This window comes from Lissotriton helveticus, chromosome 11 (genome assembly GCF_964261635.1).
Source record: "Lissotriton helveticus chromosome 11, aLisHel1.1, whole genome shotgun sequence".
Lineage (NCBI taxonomy): Eukaryota > Metazoa > Chordata > Amphibia > Caudata > Salamandridae > Lissotriton > Lissotriton helveticus.
In genome coordinates this window covers 1,170,997,173-1,171,010,667 of record NC_136072.1, presented here as the reverse complement: position 1 = coordinate 1,171,010,667, position 13,495 = coordinate 1,170,997,173, and the positions used below count along the sequence as shown (strand labels likewise).

General features: G+C 48.3%; 1 protein-coding gene across 5 annotated transcripts in view; it reads left to right on the top strand.

Annotated features, from left to right (window-relative positions):
- The window catches only part of SFSWAP (splicing factor SWAP), a 579,257-nt gene extending 566,740 nt beyond the window's left edge, over positions 1-12,517 (top strand). For 4 of the 5 annotated variants that reach the window (XM_078667991.1, XM_078667989.1, XM_078667990.1 and 1 more), the window contains exon 18: positions 11,939-12,165. In XM_078667991.1, the coding sequence (XP_078524117.1) occupies positions 11,939-12,019 (81 nt within the window). In that variant the 3' untranslated portion in view covers positions 12,020-12,165. Of the gene's footprint in view, positions 1-11,938 lie in introns of all 5 variants that reach the window. The other variant, XM_078667992.1, reaches the window with a different exon arrangement.
- The last annotated feature ends 978 nt before the right edge of the window (positions 12,518-13,495 follow it).

The window sequence follows — 13,495 nt, the reverse complement described above, 5'->3', positions numbered from 1 at the left end:
TTCCCCTAATGCATTATTTTGCGGCAGAATACCGTCTTCAGGATCCACATTTTGTCTTCTGTTTAGGGATAAAGTATCTGGGGAAGGCCCTCCTGTTGTACTGGTTCTGCTAAGGTCTGCCTAACATTCTTTCAGAGTCTGTCCTGTACTGGACTTGGGAAGTGTTTTTGATTGTGCTCTTGAGAAGGAAATGAATCCTCTCTCTGCTATTTTAAATATTGTTGGTCTTTCATCACTTATTTGGTGAATATATTCACCCCCAAGATTCTAAACACCATCTTTCGCCCATTCAACAAATCTTAACATGGGGGACAAACAGACCTCATTGATGAACGAGCCTAATAAAAAAAAACATGTTTTTCCTCCCACCCTCCTGTTAGAGACCCAGCTCCTCAGAGGTGGTTAAGCCTCGCCTCTGCAATTGTCACCTGCAAATCAATTGAGCCTATGACGTTTGAAGTGGATCTTGGCTGCCTGGAGGCCTTTGCTCTATAGTACTCCCCTCTTCCCGGTATTTATGGTCACTTGGGGTTTTTGTTCACAAGGACATTGTCCTCCAGCTAGCCCCTTCTCTGATTCCAAGGGTAGTATGAAAATGAGTCATTTATTCCTACCTTGGCAGATTATATCGTCTCAGTATCTCCTGAGCTCCAAACGATCATTAGGAGAGAAGCAAATCCTATGTGTTTTACTTATAGACCTCTTAAATCTGACAACTGGCTCTCCAAAGTCTTCTTCCTAACTCCACTGGGGCAGAGACGTGTGCTTATATCAGACCTCTTTAGGGCAGTATCCTGGACCCACCCTTGTGTCGAGGTGCATCTTGGGAAAAGTGTGGTATTAAGCCAGGACGATACACTCAGCCTCATTTGGTTGAAGCCAAGTCCACCTGTTCAGACCCTGCCTCCTCACCAGCTGTGAAATCAAGTTTAACTGTTTGCGAGGTCTTTAGCGCGATACAGCATAGTAGGCAGAAGCTGCTTTCTCGTTATTCCCTCCTTGACATCACCCATCCTTCCCTCCATGTCGGTTACTGTGCTTGAACCTTTCATGTCACAAAGTCTTTCAACTGCTTGTGTTAGTGGTTGGTGAGGAACAGTAGCTTAGTCCTGGTGCTTACGACGACGCTTATGCCGAGGTCCTCCACACTAAGTGGCATCTTTCTTGTCCCCCCTGTGGCTGCGGGTGGTTTCCACAGAAATAAAGAGTTCTGGTGTGTTCATAAGGGTAATTTCTGCCACTTTGTGCTTTATCTGTGTTTTCTGTAGTGTGTGTGGCCCCACTTTGTCTTCATGTTCTGTAATTAGATTTTTTGCTGAACTTTTGTTGTCATTAGCTTTGCATGAGGAGCAGTAAAGTCATTGCACATTCAATCACTCTTTCGGAAATGAGCATATTGATATTTTTTATGATGGTTTATGAATTATTAATCGCAAACTGGCTTTACAGCCTCATGAATTGAGCAGGCTTTTAAACTCTTAGCATCAAACTGAATAATGTCTGCAGATGCTTCTAAAGTGTCCCCCGATGGCCAGGGTCTGAATCTGGTTCTCCATCCGCATGGAGGAATCTGCCTTCTCGTGGCCGTCCAGTCCTTTGAGGAGCGCCTTCGTTATGTTTAAGATCTTCCTTGTAAATATAGAATCATTAAGGCCTTTTTCCAAGGTTTCTGCAGGTTCTGGTGCCGTGACTGGTATTTTTGGTCATATGGAGGTTGAAATCTTCTAAACTATAAGTAGTGGCTTTTGGGGCTGCTTCTTTGGGGCTGGTTTCCTGCCTTTGGGGCTGGTTTCCTGCCTTTGGGGCTGGTTTCCTGCTTTTGGGGCTGGTTTCCTGCCTTTGGGGCTGGTTTCCTGCCTTTGGGTTGCTTTACTGCCTTTGGGCCTGCTTTACTGCCTTTGGGGCTGGTTTCCTGGCTTTGAGGCTGTTTTCCTGGTTTTCGGGCTGCTTTACTGGCTTTGGGGCTGCTTTCCTGGCTTTGGGGCTGCTTTCCTGGCTTTGGGGCTTTTTTCCTGGCTTTGAGGCTGCTTTCCTGGCTTTTGGGCTGCTTTCCTGGCTTTTGGGCTGCTTTGCTTTCCTGGCTTTGGGGCTGCTTTGCTTTCCTGGCTTTGGGGCTGCTTTCCTGGCTTTGGGGCTGCTTTCCTGGCTTTGGGGCTGCTTTCCTGGCTTTGGGGCTGTTTTCCTGGCTTTGAGGCTGGTTTCCTGGCTTTGGGGCTGCTTTCCTGGCTTTGGGGCTGTTAGCTTTGAGGCTGTTTTACTGGCTTTGAGGCTGCTTTCTTGCCTTTGGGCCTGCTTTCCTGGCTTTGGGGCCGCTTTCCTGGCTTTGGGGCCGCTTTCCTGGCTTTGAGGCTGCTTTCCTGGCTTTGAGGCTGCTTTCCTGGCTTTGGGGCAGTTTTCCTGGCTTTGGGGCTGCTTTCTGATAGATACATCTGCCGTGTGGATTCCTCACCTTGTGAAATACCCCTTGCGTCAGCAACATTCGGAAATTCTTTTTTCGTAGCCTCGCGCCGACGTGGACTCCTGACGTCATAGAGACACGACCTCGCTCGCGACTCCGCTGACGTCACCGACGCCTATAATAGGCCCACGCCGGCGTGATGACATCAGTTCCCTTTTTTCCGCGTTGTCGACGCTAACGGTTATCGGGAATCTCTGTAGCCAACGGATACTTTGTTGCCTATATTGTTACCTTTTCCTGTTTCTCTGTATCCTATTCTTCAAACCTTGAAGAGAATGTGGAAAAATGATGTCCATCACCGACCCTCACAGCGACTGCATCTGGTGCTTGAGCTCGGACCATGATGTGGATGACTGCTCTTCGTGTAAGAAGATGAACCCGAAGGCCCTGAGAGAGAGAGAGGCGAAACTCTTGGTAGCTAAGATGAAAGCTGGAAAGGAGAAGTCGTCGAGGTCTCGTTCTCGAAGGGCGAGGTCTAAGTCAAGGTCGAGATCTGGATCTCGGGGGAGGTCATCCTCGAAGTCGACTTCTGGACATGTTTCGAAGAAGACGAAACAAAAGAAGAGGAGACATGAGTCCCGACGTCGTTCTGGTAAGGAGTCGAGGTCGAGGTCACCGAAGAAGGTACGTTCGAAAGTGGTGACTCTTGGTGTTTCGGATCCAGAACCTGAAGGTGAGGCCTCCCCTTCGGAGTCGCGGGCGCCGTCTCCGACTCCGGCTCCGAATCCGTCTCCGAATCCATCTCCGGCGCCGTCTCCGGTCCGAGATGAGGAGGAGCCTCTTGAGAATGAGGGTTCCGCGCCCTTAGGTGAGCCGAATCCGAACGCTCCTCAAGACAGGCCTGAGGGTTTCCAACCACCCTTTCCTACCCCAGGCCAAGACCCATCTGCGTTTCTCAACGCAATGTACGGAGTATTTTCGAAGGCGTGGTACCCCTCTGGTGCACCTTCGGGTCCCATGGGTCCCTTAGCTTTTAATTTAGGAGTCCCTCACTCCTACCCTCCGGCTCCGTTTATGCCTTGCATGCCGGCTCCGACGCCGCTGTGGCATTTTCCGGCTCCACCGAAGCCGTCGACGCCGGTTCCGGCTTCGCCTGCTCCGAGTCGTCCTCGAACACATCCCTCTTACGCCATCGAGTTCGATTCCGACGTCGATTCCGAATCCGTCGGAGCCGGTGGTGGATCCGGTGGCAAAGCGTGTCAAGATGAGATCCAGAAGAGAGGCTCAACGCCTTATGGATGAAAGGAGGTTTTTGGATTCACAATCTGACATTGAAGAGGGTGAGTTGGATGAAGATGCTTTTGAGGAGTTGGCAGATGCAGGAAGCCTGGATTTTTCTCCAGAGTGGGAGTTACCCTCAGGCTCTAGTACTCCTTCTAGGGACGTTCAACCCTATCATTTAATTATGAAGAAGGCTGCCAGTCTCCTTAAGTTGACTTTGCCTACAGCAGAATTCAAGTCTAATATCCTGACTGAAGTATTACATTCTCCGAGTTCAGTGGTGGAACCTCTTCTTCCTTTTAATGATGCTCTGACAGAGCCCATTCTGGAAGTGTGGAAGAAACCTTTGTCGGATACAGCTGTATCTAAGAGTGTAGCCAGAAGATACAGGGTTGCCCCTGAGGATCCTGCCTTTTTAACCTCTCACCCTTCACTGGAGAGTTTGGTCATTCAAGCGGCATGCTCCAAAAAGAACGTTAGCGCTTTCCCTCAGGTTCCTTTCGAGAAGGAAGCGAAGAAGCAGGATCAGGTGGCAAAGAAGTCCTTCTCCTCTGCCAGTATGGCGTTAAAATCATCAAATGCCACTTGCTTGATGGGGAGGTATTTGCACGCACTTATGGACTCTTTGCGTGTTCTCGTTTTAAAAGTTCCTGATGACAGCAGGAAGGATTTTGAGGAAGTCATCTCTGACGCTCAGGCGGCGGCTCGCCAGGTCATTCAGAGCGGCCTGGATACTGTAGACTCTGTGGCGCGCATTATGGGCACTGCTGTCGCTACTAGGAGGTCCGCCTGGTTGAAATCTTCTGACTTTTCGGCTGATGTTCAGGCGACATTGTTAGATCTTCCTTTCGATGGTTCGGGCCTCTTTGGGAAGAAGGCTGATGCGGCCCTTGAGAGGTTTAAGGATAGCAGAGCGACTGCTAAATCTTTGGGGTCTTCAGATGAGAGGCTCTTCAACTGGCAGAAGATTCAGGGGTTTTGGTCGCTCTTCCTTTCGGAATTTTCGGCAAGGCCAACAGCAGCAGCAGCAAAACTCCTTGTATAGGACATATAGGGGAAAGCAGAGAGCACGTCCCCGTGGACGTCAGGCCTCTTCCTCCTCCACTTCCTCCAGCCCCCCTGCTCCTGAGAAGCAGCCCTAGATCCGACATTCAGGATCATGTGGGTCCGGTTGGGGGCCGGCTTACCCATTTTCTACAGGATTGGGAATCGGTTACATCAGATCTTTGGGTTCTCAATCTTGTAGAAAATGGGTATGCCCTTCCCTTTCGGGAATTCCCTCCCAATTTCCCTCCTTGCCAAGGGTATTGCTCCGAGGAACATCTGTCTCTTCTGCAGGAGGAAGTGTTGACTCTGATAAGAAAGGGTGCGATAGAGGTGGTCCCAGAGCAGGAAAGGGGTCAGGGATGCTACTCCCGGTATTTCCTGATTCCGAAGAAGGATGGCAGACTTCGTCCAATCCTGGATCTCAGGATCTTGAATCTCTATCTGAAGCAGGAGAGATTCAAGATGCTCACCCTTGCTCAGGTTCTTCAGGCGCTGCAAGAAGAAGACTGGATGGTGTCGCTCGACTTGCAGGATGCTTACTTTCATATTCCAATCCTGAAGTCGCACAGGAGGTATCTCCGTTTTACGGTGGGATCGCAGCACTACCAGTTTGCGGTCCTTCCGTTTGGACTTACTACTGCGCCTCGAGTCTTCACCAAGGTGATGGCAGTGGTGGCGGCGCATCTCAGGAGATCAGGGATTCCAGTATTCCCTTATTTGGACGACTGGCTGATCAAGGTGGAGTCGTCAGAGAGAGTGCTCCATCATCTGCGAGAGACAACTCAGTTGTTGTACAGGTTGGGTTTTTCGATAAATGTGCCCAAGTCTCACCTGGTGCCCTCCCAGCGCAACCTGTTCATAGGTGCCTTACTGGACACAACCGTATGTCGTGCATTCCCTCCCCCTCAAAGGATTCACGACATACAGGAGATGATTCCTTTATTTTACAATGGAGCGGTTGTTCCAGTCCTGAAGGTCCTTCGCCTGCTCGGTCTGATGGCTTCATGCATTCTGTTGGTCAACCATGCACGCTGGCACATGAGGGCGCTCCAGTGGTGCCTCCGCAGGCAGTGGTATCAGCACAACGGAGATCTCAGGGAGTCAGTGAGGATCTCCAGAGAGGCTGCAGCGGATCTGTCTTGGTGGGGCGTGGAAGGCAATCTGTCACAAGGAAAGCCTTTTCAATTGCCTCAATCGGTGGCCACAGTGATAACGGATGCATCCACTCTCGGGTGGGGTGCTCATCTGGGGGATCTGGAGGTCAAGGGCCTTTGGTCTCCAGAGGAAAGGTTGCTTCACATCAACCTTCTAGAATTGCGGGCGATTTGTTTGGCGCTCAAGGCCTTCCTCCCTTCCCTTCGCGGTCGGTCGGTTCAAGTCCTGACGGACAACACGACCGCGATGTGGTACATCAACAAGCAGGGAGGGGTAGGGTCGCAGTGTCTCTGCAGAGAGGCTCTGCGTCTCTGGTCCTGGGTTCAGGACCATCGGATTTGTCTGATGGCGAATCATCTGGCCGGAGTGTTGAACGTTCGTGCAGACATTCTCAGTCGGCAGTTCTCTGCCGACCACGAGTGAAGGCTTCACCCGGAGGTAGTTCACGACATCTTTCAGATGTGGGGGACTCCTCGGGTGGACCTGTTCGCCACTCAAGAGAATGCGCACTGTCTGTCATTCTGCAGTCTCCAGTATCCGATGCAAGGAGCCTTGGGGGATGCGTTTCAGTTGAGTTGGAGAGGTCAACTCCTTTACGCGTTTCCCCCCATACCTTTGATTCCTCGGGTTCTGAGGAAGATTCGCCAAGACCGGGCCCAAGTCATATTGGTCGCCCCGGATTGGCCAAGAAGGGTGTGGTATACAGATCTACTCCACCTCTCCTCTCACCCGCCGCTCTGTCTCCCTCTCAGGGCAGACCTCCTCTCTCAGATGGAGGGGCAGGTTCTACACCCCCACCTCCAGACATTGCACCTTCATGCCTGGAGATTGAACGGGGCAACCTGATTTCCTTTTCCCTCCCGCCTGACGTTGTGGATGTCATCCTGTCAGCCAGGCGTGATTCCACTAAGTCCATCTATTCTTATAGATGGGCGAAATTTGTCTCGTGGTGTGGGGAAAAGTCTATTGATCCTTTGAAGGCCCATTTGTCTAATGTTCTCCAGTTTGCCCTTTCTCTGGCGCAGCAGGGGCTTGCGGTTGCCACTGTGAAGGGTTACCTTTCGGCGTTGTCGGCATTTCTCTGTTTGCCTGACCAGCCTTCTCTTTTTAAGTCTCCTGTGGTCTTAAGGTTTTTGAAGGGTCTTACTAATAAGTTCCCTCCTTCACCTTTTATTGTGCCTCAGTGGGATTTGAATCTTGTATTGACTTTTTTGATGGGTGCTCCCTTTGAGCCTCTCCATAAATGTCCCATGAGGCTTCTTACCTTTAAGACAATCTTCCTGGTTGCAATAACCTCGGCAAGGAGGGTTAGTGAGCTTTAAGCTCTTAGTTCCAAGCTCCCTTTCCTGACCATTCATGCTGATCGAATGGTTCTTAGGACCAGGGCTGCTTTTCTGCCTAAGGTGGTAACTCCCTTCCATCTAGGACAGTCCATTACCCTTCCTACCTTCTATCCTCCCCCTCACCCTTCTAAGGAGGAAGAGAGACTGCACCGTCTGGACCCTAAGAGGGCGGTGTCCTTTTACTTGGACAGATCCAAGGACTTTCGCTTGGAAGACCAGCTCTTCGTTGGATTTGCTGGCTGCAAGAAAGGAAGGGCGGTCCATAAGAGAACTTTATCGAGATGGATTGTCCTCTGCATAAAGATCTGCTACTCTTTGGCCGGTAAGGAACCACCAGAGGGTATAAGGGCTCATTCAACTAGAGCTAAGTCTTCGACCTCAGCATTGGCTAGAGGTGTGCCTGTTGAGGATATTTGTAGAGCGGCAACTTGGTCTTCCCTCCACACTTTCGCGAAGCATTACTACTTGGATTCCGAAGTGAGGAGGGAGGGTCACTTTGCGCGCTCTGTCCTTCAGGATTTCCTGGTTTAGAAGAGTGGACACCCTCCTCCGGGAGTGGGGACTGCTGTGGGACTCTATTCACAAGGTGAGGAATCCACACGGCAGATGTATCTATCAGAAGAACAAGTTACTTACCTTCGGTAACGCTTTTTCTGGTAGATACTATATCTGCCTGTGGATTCCTCACTGACCCACCCGCCTCCCCGTTGTCCACTCTTCTATGCCAGAGTTACTGTAATGTAATGTATTTATATTTTGTGGTCAAGGAATTGTTTAAATTACTTTCCTGCCTTTGCTTAACACTGTGTGTTTTGCCTTGAGTATTGTGTACTATGTATACTTGTATATTTCTACTGTCATTGGTCCGTCCGTGTGCCTCGATGGCACGGAAAAAAGGGCGGAACTGATGTCATCACGCCGGCGTAGGCCTATTATAGGCGTCGGTGACGTCAGCGGAGTCGCGAGCGAGGTCGTGTCTCTATGACGTCAGGAGTCCACGTCGGCGCGAGGCTACGAAAAAAGAATTTCCGAATGTTGCTGACGCAAGGGGTATTCACAAGGTGAGGAATCCACAGGCAGATATAGTATCTACCAGAAAAAGCGTTACCGAAGGTAAGTAACTTGTTCTTCTTGGCTTTGGGGCTGCTTTCCTGACTTTGAGGCTGTTTTCCTGGCTTTGAGGCTGCTTTCCTGGCTTTGAGGCTGCTTTCCTGGCTTTGGGGCTGCTTTCCTGGCTTTGGGGCGGCTTTCTTGCCTTTGGGCCTGCTTTCCTGGCTTTGGGCCTGCTTTCCTGGCTTTGGGCCTTCTTTCCTGGCTTTGGGGCTGCTTTCTTGCCTTTGGGCCTGCTTTCTTGCCTTTGGGCCTGCTTTCCTGCCTTTGGGCCTGCTTTCCTGGCTTTGGGCCTGCTTTCCTGCCTTTGGGCCTGCTTTTCTGGCTTTGGGGCTGTTTTCCTGGTTTTCGGGCTGCTTTCCTGGCTTTGGGGCTGCTTTACTGGCTTTGGGGCTGATTTCCTGGCTTTGGGGCTGCTTTGCTTTCCTGGCTTTGAGGCTGATTTCCTGGCTTTGGGGCTGCTTTCCTGGCTTTGGGGCTGCTTTCCTGGCTTTGGGGCTGCTTTCTTGGCTTTGGGGCTGCTTTCTTGGCTTTGGGGCTGCTTTCTTGCCTTTGGGCCTGCTTTCCTGCCTTTGGGCCTGCTTTCCTGCCTTTGGGCCTGCTTTCCTGCCTTTGGGGCTGTTTTCCTGGTTTTCGGGCTGCTTTACTGGCTTTGGGGCTGCTTTACTGGCTTTGGGGCTGCTTTACTGGCTTTGGGGCTGCTTTACTGGCTTTGGGGCTGCTTTACTGGCTTTGGGGCTGATTTCCTGGCTTTTGGGCTGCTTTGCTTTCCTGGCTTTGGGGTTGTTTTCCTGGCTTTGAGGCTGATTTCCTGGCTTTGGGGCTGCTTTCCTGGCTTTGGGGCTGCTTTCTTGGCTTTGGGCCTGCTTTCCTGCCTTTGGACCTGCTTTCCTGGCTTTGGGGCTGTTTTCCTGGTTTTTGGGCTGCTTTCCTGGTTTTTGGGCTGCTTTCCTGGCTTTGGGGCTGCTTTACTGGCTTTGGGGATGCTTTACTGGCTTTGGGGCTGCTTTACTGGCTTTGGGGCTGCTTTAGTTGCTCTTGATGCGCATGCAGCTCACGGTGAAGTGAGGAACAAGGCCTAGGGCAGAAATTAATTTGAATGTCAAGTAAAGCAACAGTTCTGTAAAGTGCTTCTCAGAAGTGTTTCCTTAACCCCTGAAAATGTATTTCTAATGTTCAGACGAGAATGTGATCTCCCCATATTTGGAAGCTTGCTGTCACTAAATATACTGTTTACCGATCTTACGTCAGCACGCTGTTTCTCCTCACATCAAAGCCCGTCATCGACGTGAAGAGGGCAGTTTGTAAAGTTTTATCAGATCCACATGTATTGAGTACTGGGACGAAAGGAGTAAAACAAGTAGAAGCCAATGTCAGTCCTTACCTCAGTTCTTCTTTAATGTTTTGCCACAAATATTTCCAAGTACAAATTAAATCAACCCAGTTTAATTACTTCAGTTTATGGAGAATATCTCCTATTGCTGGTCTTCTTTTGGATGAAAATAACTAGCGTTGAATCTCTGTAAATTGTTGTATTGATTCCGCACGACTACTACACAGCTGGAAATGTTCAGTTACAGTCGCTCGGAGGGTGATTGTATCAGTAATGTAATGATGATTGATATTGTACTGTTTTTAAATCTAATATAAATAGTGATTTTCCAACGCATGGCTGTGTCAGAAGTGTGAGGTGGTGCGACAGTGCTCTACTTGGCTACACGTATGATGACCTTGATAACGTTAAAGGGGCATCATGTATGCAGAATCCCAGCAAGGTGTAGAGTCGGGCAAGCGTAATACACATGTGTAACTCAGACCTGTATTTCTGGATGTGGAGGAGATCTAAAGAATAGTGGCAGAAGAGGGTTGGAAGAACAACGTCTCTGGGGTCTTCAGGGCTGTCTTTAGTGTAGAGGAGTAGCAAGGCATTTAGGGGTCATATCTGGTCTGCAACAGTATAAGCCTGCCTACAAGTGAGTATTATATAAGAAGTCTGAACTGATGAAAGGGGAAATGTCTGGCCCTAACCACCAAGCTAATGAGGGGATCAAATTAAATTGTGCTGTTTAGTTCAAAACCACTTTACTATACTTGTTAAATTTTTGATTGTCTTAAATGTCCTTTTGTGTGTCAAAATACGTTGCAGAAATGAATTTGATATACTCCCCATCACTCCTGAACACATCATTTATGCCATTTAAAATTCACATCACTAACTTCAGCAGTTTTCCCCCAGAATAGAACAAACTGATTTTTTTCATCAAGTTTTATGAACGTTCTTACATGAAGTAAATACTGTACTAACTCATTTACTGAAAACATAAAATGTATTGGGTATACGCTGCATACATGCCCATCGATCCTTCATGGTCACTTCATAGAAGAGGTTTATTGTGGGCTGTGTACAGCTCAGGCATGCACTCAAAACGGATCCTCCCATCACTGGCGTGAGAACATTAGGCGGAGAATTCAGAGTTCCTCGTCTCAGAACATCTGCAGAGTGCCAGTGACTCCTCTCTAGCTTCAGGGCCTTCCATCAAGAATCTTAATTGTGTCATCTTTCCTGTCTAGAACTGTATTCCAACATCACTAATATATAAAAGCTATTTAGATTACGAAGATTACGAAGAAAACCATATTGTTCTCCTACTCTTCATTGCTGCTGCTCACGAAGTGTAGACTTCCAGTCCTTCAGCGTGGTCCTTGTACATGTTCACCGTCTTTACTGGAAACTGGCAGCTTCAACTCCTGCGTGTTTTGGGTTTATAAGAGGCAAACTCATCACCTTCCTCCAAAAAGCCTCCTCCATTTTTTCCATCCTAGCTGTCTTGAGCTGTCTATATTTCTGTGCCATCTGAGAGTTGGAGGGCACTTTCTGAGAGTAGGTTCTCTTTAATGCAGCAGTACCCAGCTCGGGTTATATATAATAGATGTTTTTGGGCCCCTATGCAGTCCTAACTAACTGCAGCAAAGAGTTACTTCCAAGGAACTCCCACTAGTTGCGGAGGCTCGAGGTATGATCAAACTTTCCACAGAACAAGAGGGATCTTTTGGAAGAGGTTCTGCTCATTCACTGGGTAGTGTCTCAGGAAATCTGGCTTCAGTGGTTTAGCAGTGGTCTGTGCCTCCTATGCTTCATCCGGGATTTAACCAAAGGGAGCCCTGAGGAAGTATTTATAACCAGGGTTTAAGAAATAGTACCTGCAGGTTGGCCATAATGCTCTTGGCACTAATTGCAAATGTAAACTGAGTTGAGATAGACATATAAAAGCAAAGTGGTAATTTGGGAGCCCCAGGACAGATTGCAGGTAAGGAAAGAGCTATTTTCCTACGTCTGATTGGTGTACCAGCCTACTCCAGTAGTAGTCTTCCTACTGTGAGCTTGATTCCTTTTGTTGGTGGTGTGCATCACCAGCAGTTCAAGAGATGAAAATGTTTTTCCTGACTTTCTGATCAATGAATGTGGCAAGATTGTAATTTGAGGCACTTCCTGCTCCAAGAAGACCTGTTATTTGCAGTGTGGGCTCTACAAACGTCCCCACACACTGGTGAATGATCATTTGAGTGGCTGCATATTCATGACTTTACCCTTTTTCTCTCACAGGATCTTATGGCAAAGGTAAGGGCGATGATTGCTGCCTCCAAAAAAGTCCAAAGCGGTTCCTCCTGGCACACGACGAGCTGACCAATGAGAACCAATTGGAAAGGAGCCAAGGAATATTGTGTTCAAGCCAGACTACTTCCAGAGCTGAGAATGCAGTCATACGTTCTCCATCTGTGACCAGCGGACAAGATGAGGGACGGTCGCGGTCCTTCAGTGTGAGGACACTAGGCAATGGTTGTGGCTGCAGGTTACATGACGGGAAGACAAGCCATCGCTCCCTACTTCAAAGATCAGAGCTGCTGGTGGGCAGTACAACCTCTCACTTGTAAGACCATTGTCCCCTTCCATGGAAACCAACTTGAGGTGGTGTCAGTTTTGTGGGAGCCGTACTTGTATGCTCAGTGTCTGCACAACACTGGTCTCTGGGTCTCCCAAGAGAACCTTGTTCCCTGTAAATTATTTTTGCATTAACCTTATCAGTTTGTTACTTTCACCCCGAGCGGTGTAAAAATGTACATTTGTAAATACTCTCCTGTTCCTGTGAAGATATTGCAAAATAAAGTGATACCAAAAAACCTATTTAATTGATTGTGAAATTCTTTATTTCCCTTGCATTTTGTAAATATGTTTTGCTTAAGCTTCTGGAAGGATACTGGAAATACCATTGTTATTTATACCACTACAGTATTTGAGTGACCGTGTAATCGTCACATGATGATGTTTTCAAACGTCTTCTCTCAGCATCAATCTATCTATGTTTGTTTTCATTATAAGAGAGTATTTTTTTGCTTCCGTATCTGGGTCTTTCTTGCACAGAGCAACAAAAGCATTACGGTCCTCAACATAATGATGTTCAGACCTCTCGAAGGGCAGATCTGGGATTGTAGTGCCGAGAACAGGTCCATCATGACCCCAGTGTCTAAAGCCTTTCTCTACTTCATGTACTTACCTCTGTCCACTCTACTAGTAAAAAGGTATGTGACTTTAATAGTATAAATCCTGATATCTGCCTTCTCCACATTAGCATCCTTGGAGATTGATCGTTAAAGGCTTGTCATTTGATTTATTTCTGTACCTTCCCATATGCTATCATGTCTCGTTCAAGGTGAGTTAATACACCAATCTTAGTTGCCCTACCTTCATTACTTAGAAGTGTATCTTTGTACCCGAATGATGTGCTTAGTTATTCTCTTTGAGGAGCATGGCTTATACTCTTTCTATAGGTCTAGTTAAGTTGTAGCGACTGCTTGCATGCCCCGTTTGACAGTAGGTCAAATGAAGCCTTTCGAGCAATATCTCACCTATGCTGTAAGTTTATTTTTTCATTTGTTCCAGTCCTGAACAAGCTGTGTCAGCACATCATGTGATCTCCTCCTCTGGAGCCACTGAGTGTCCGTGCATCATTGCATACCTACCTCTAGAGGCAATGAGTGTCAGCGCATCATCGATCTCCGCCTTCAGGCACTGAGTGTCAGCGCATTATTCAGTCAACGCCTCTAGAGAGACTGAGTGTCAGCACATCATGTGATCTCCTCCTCTGGAGTCACTGAGTGTCAG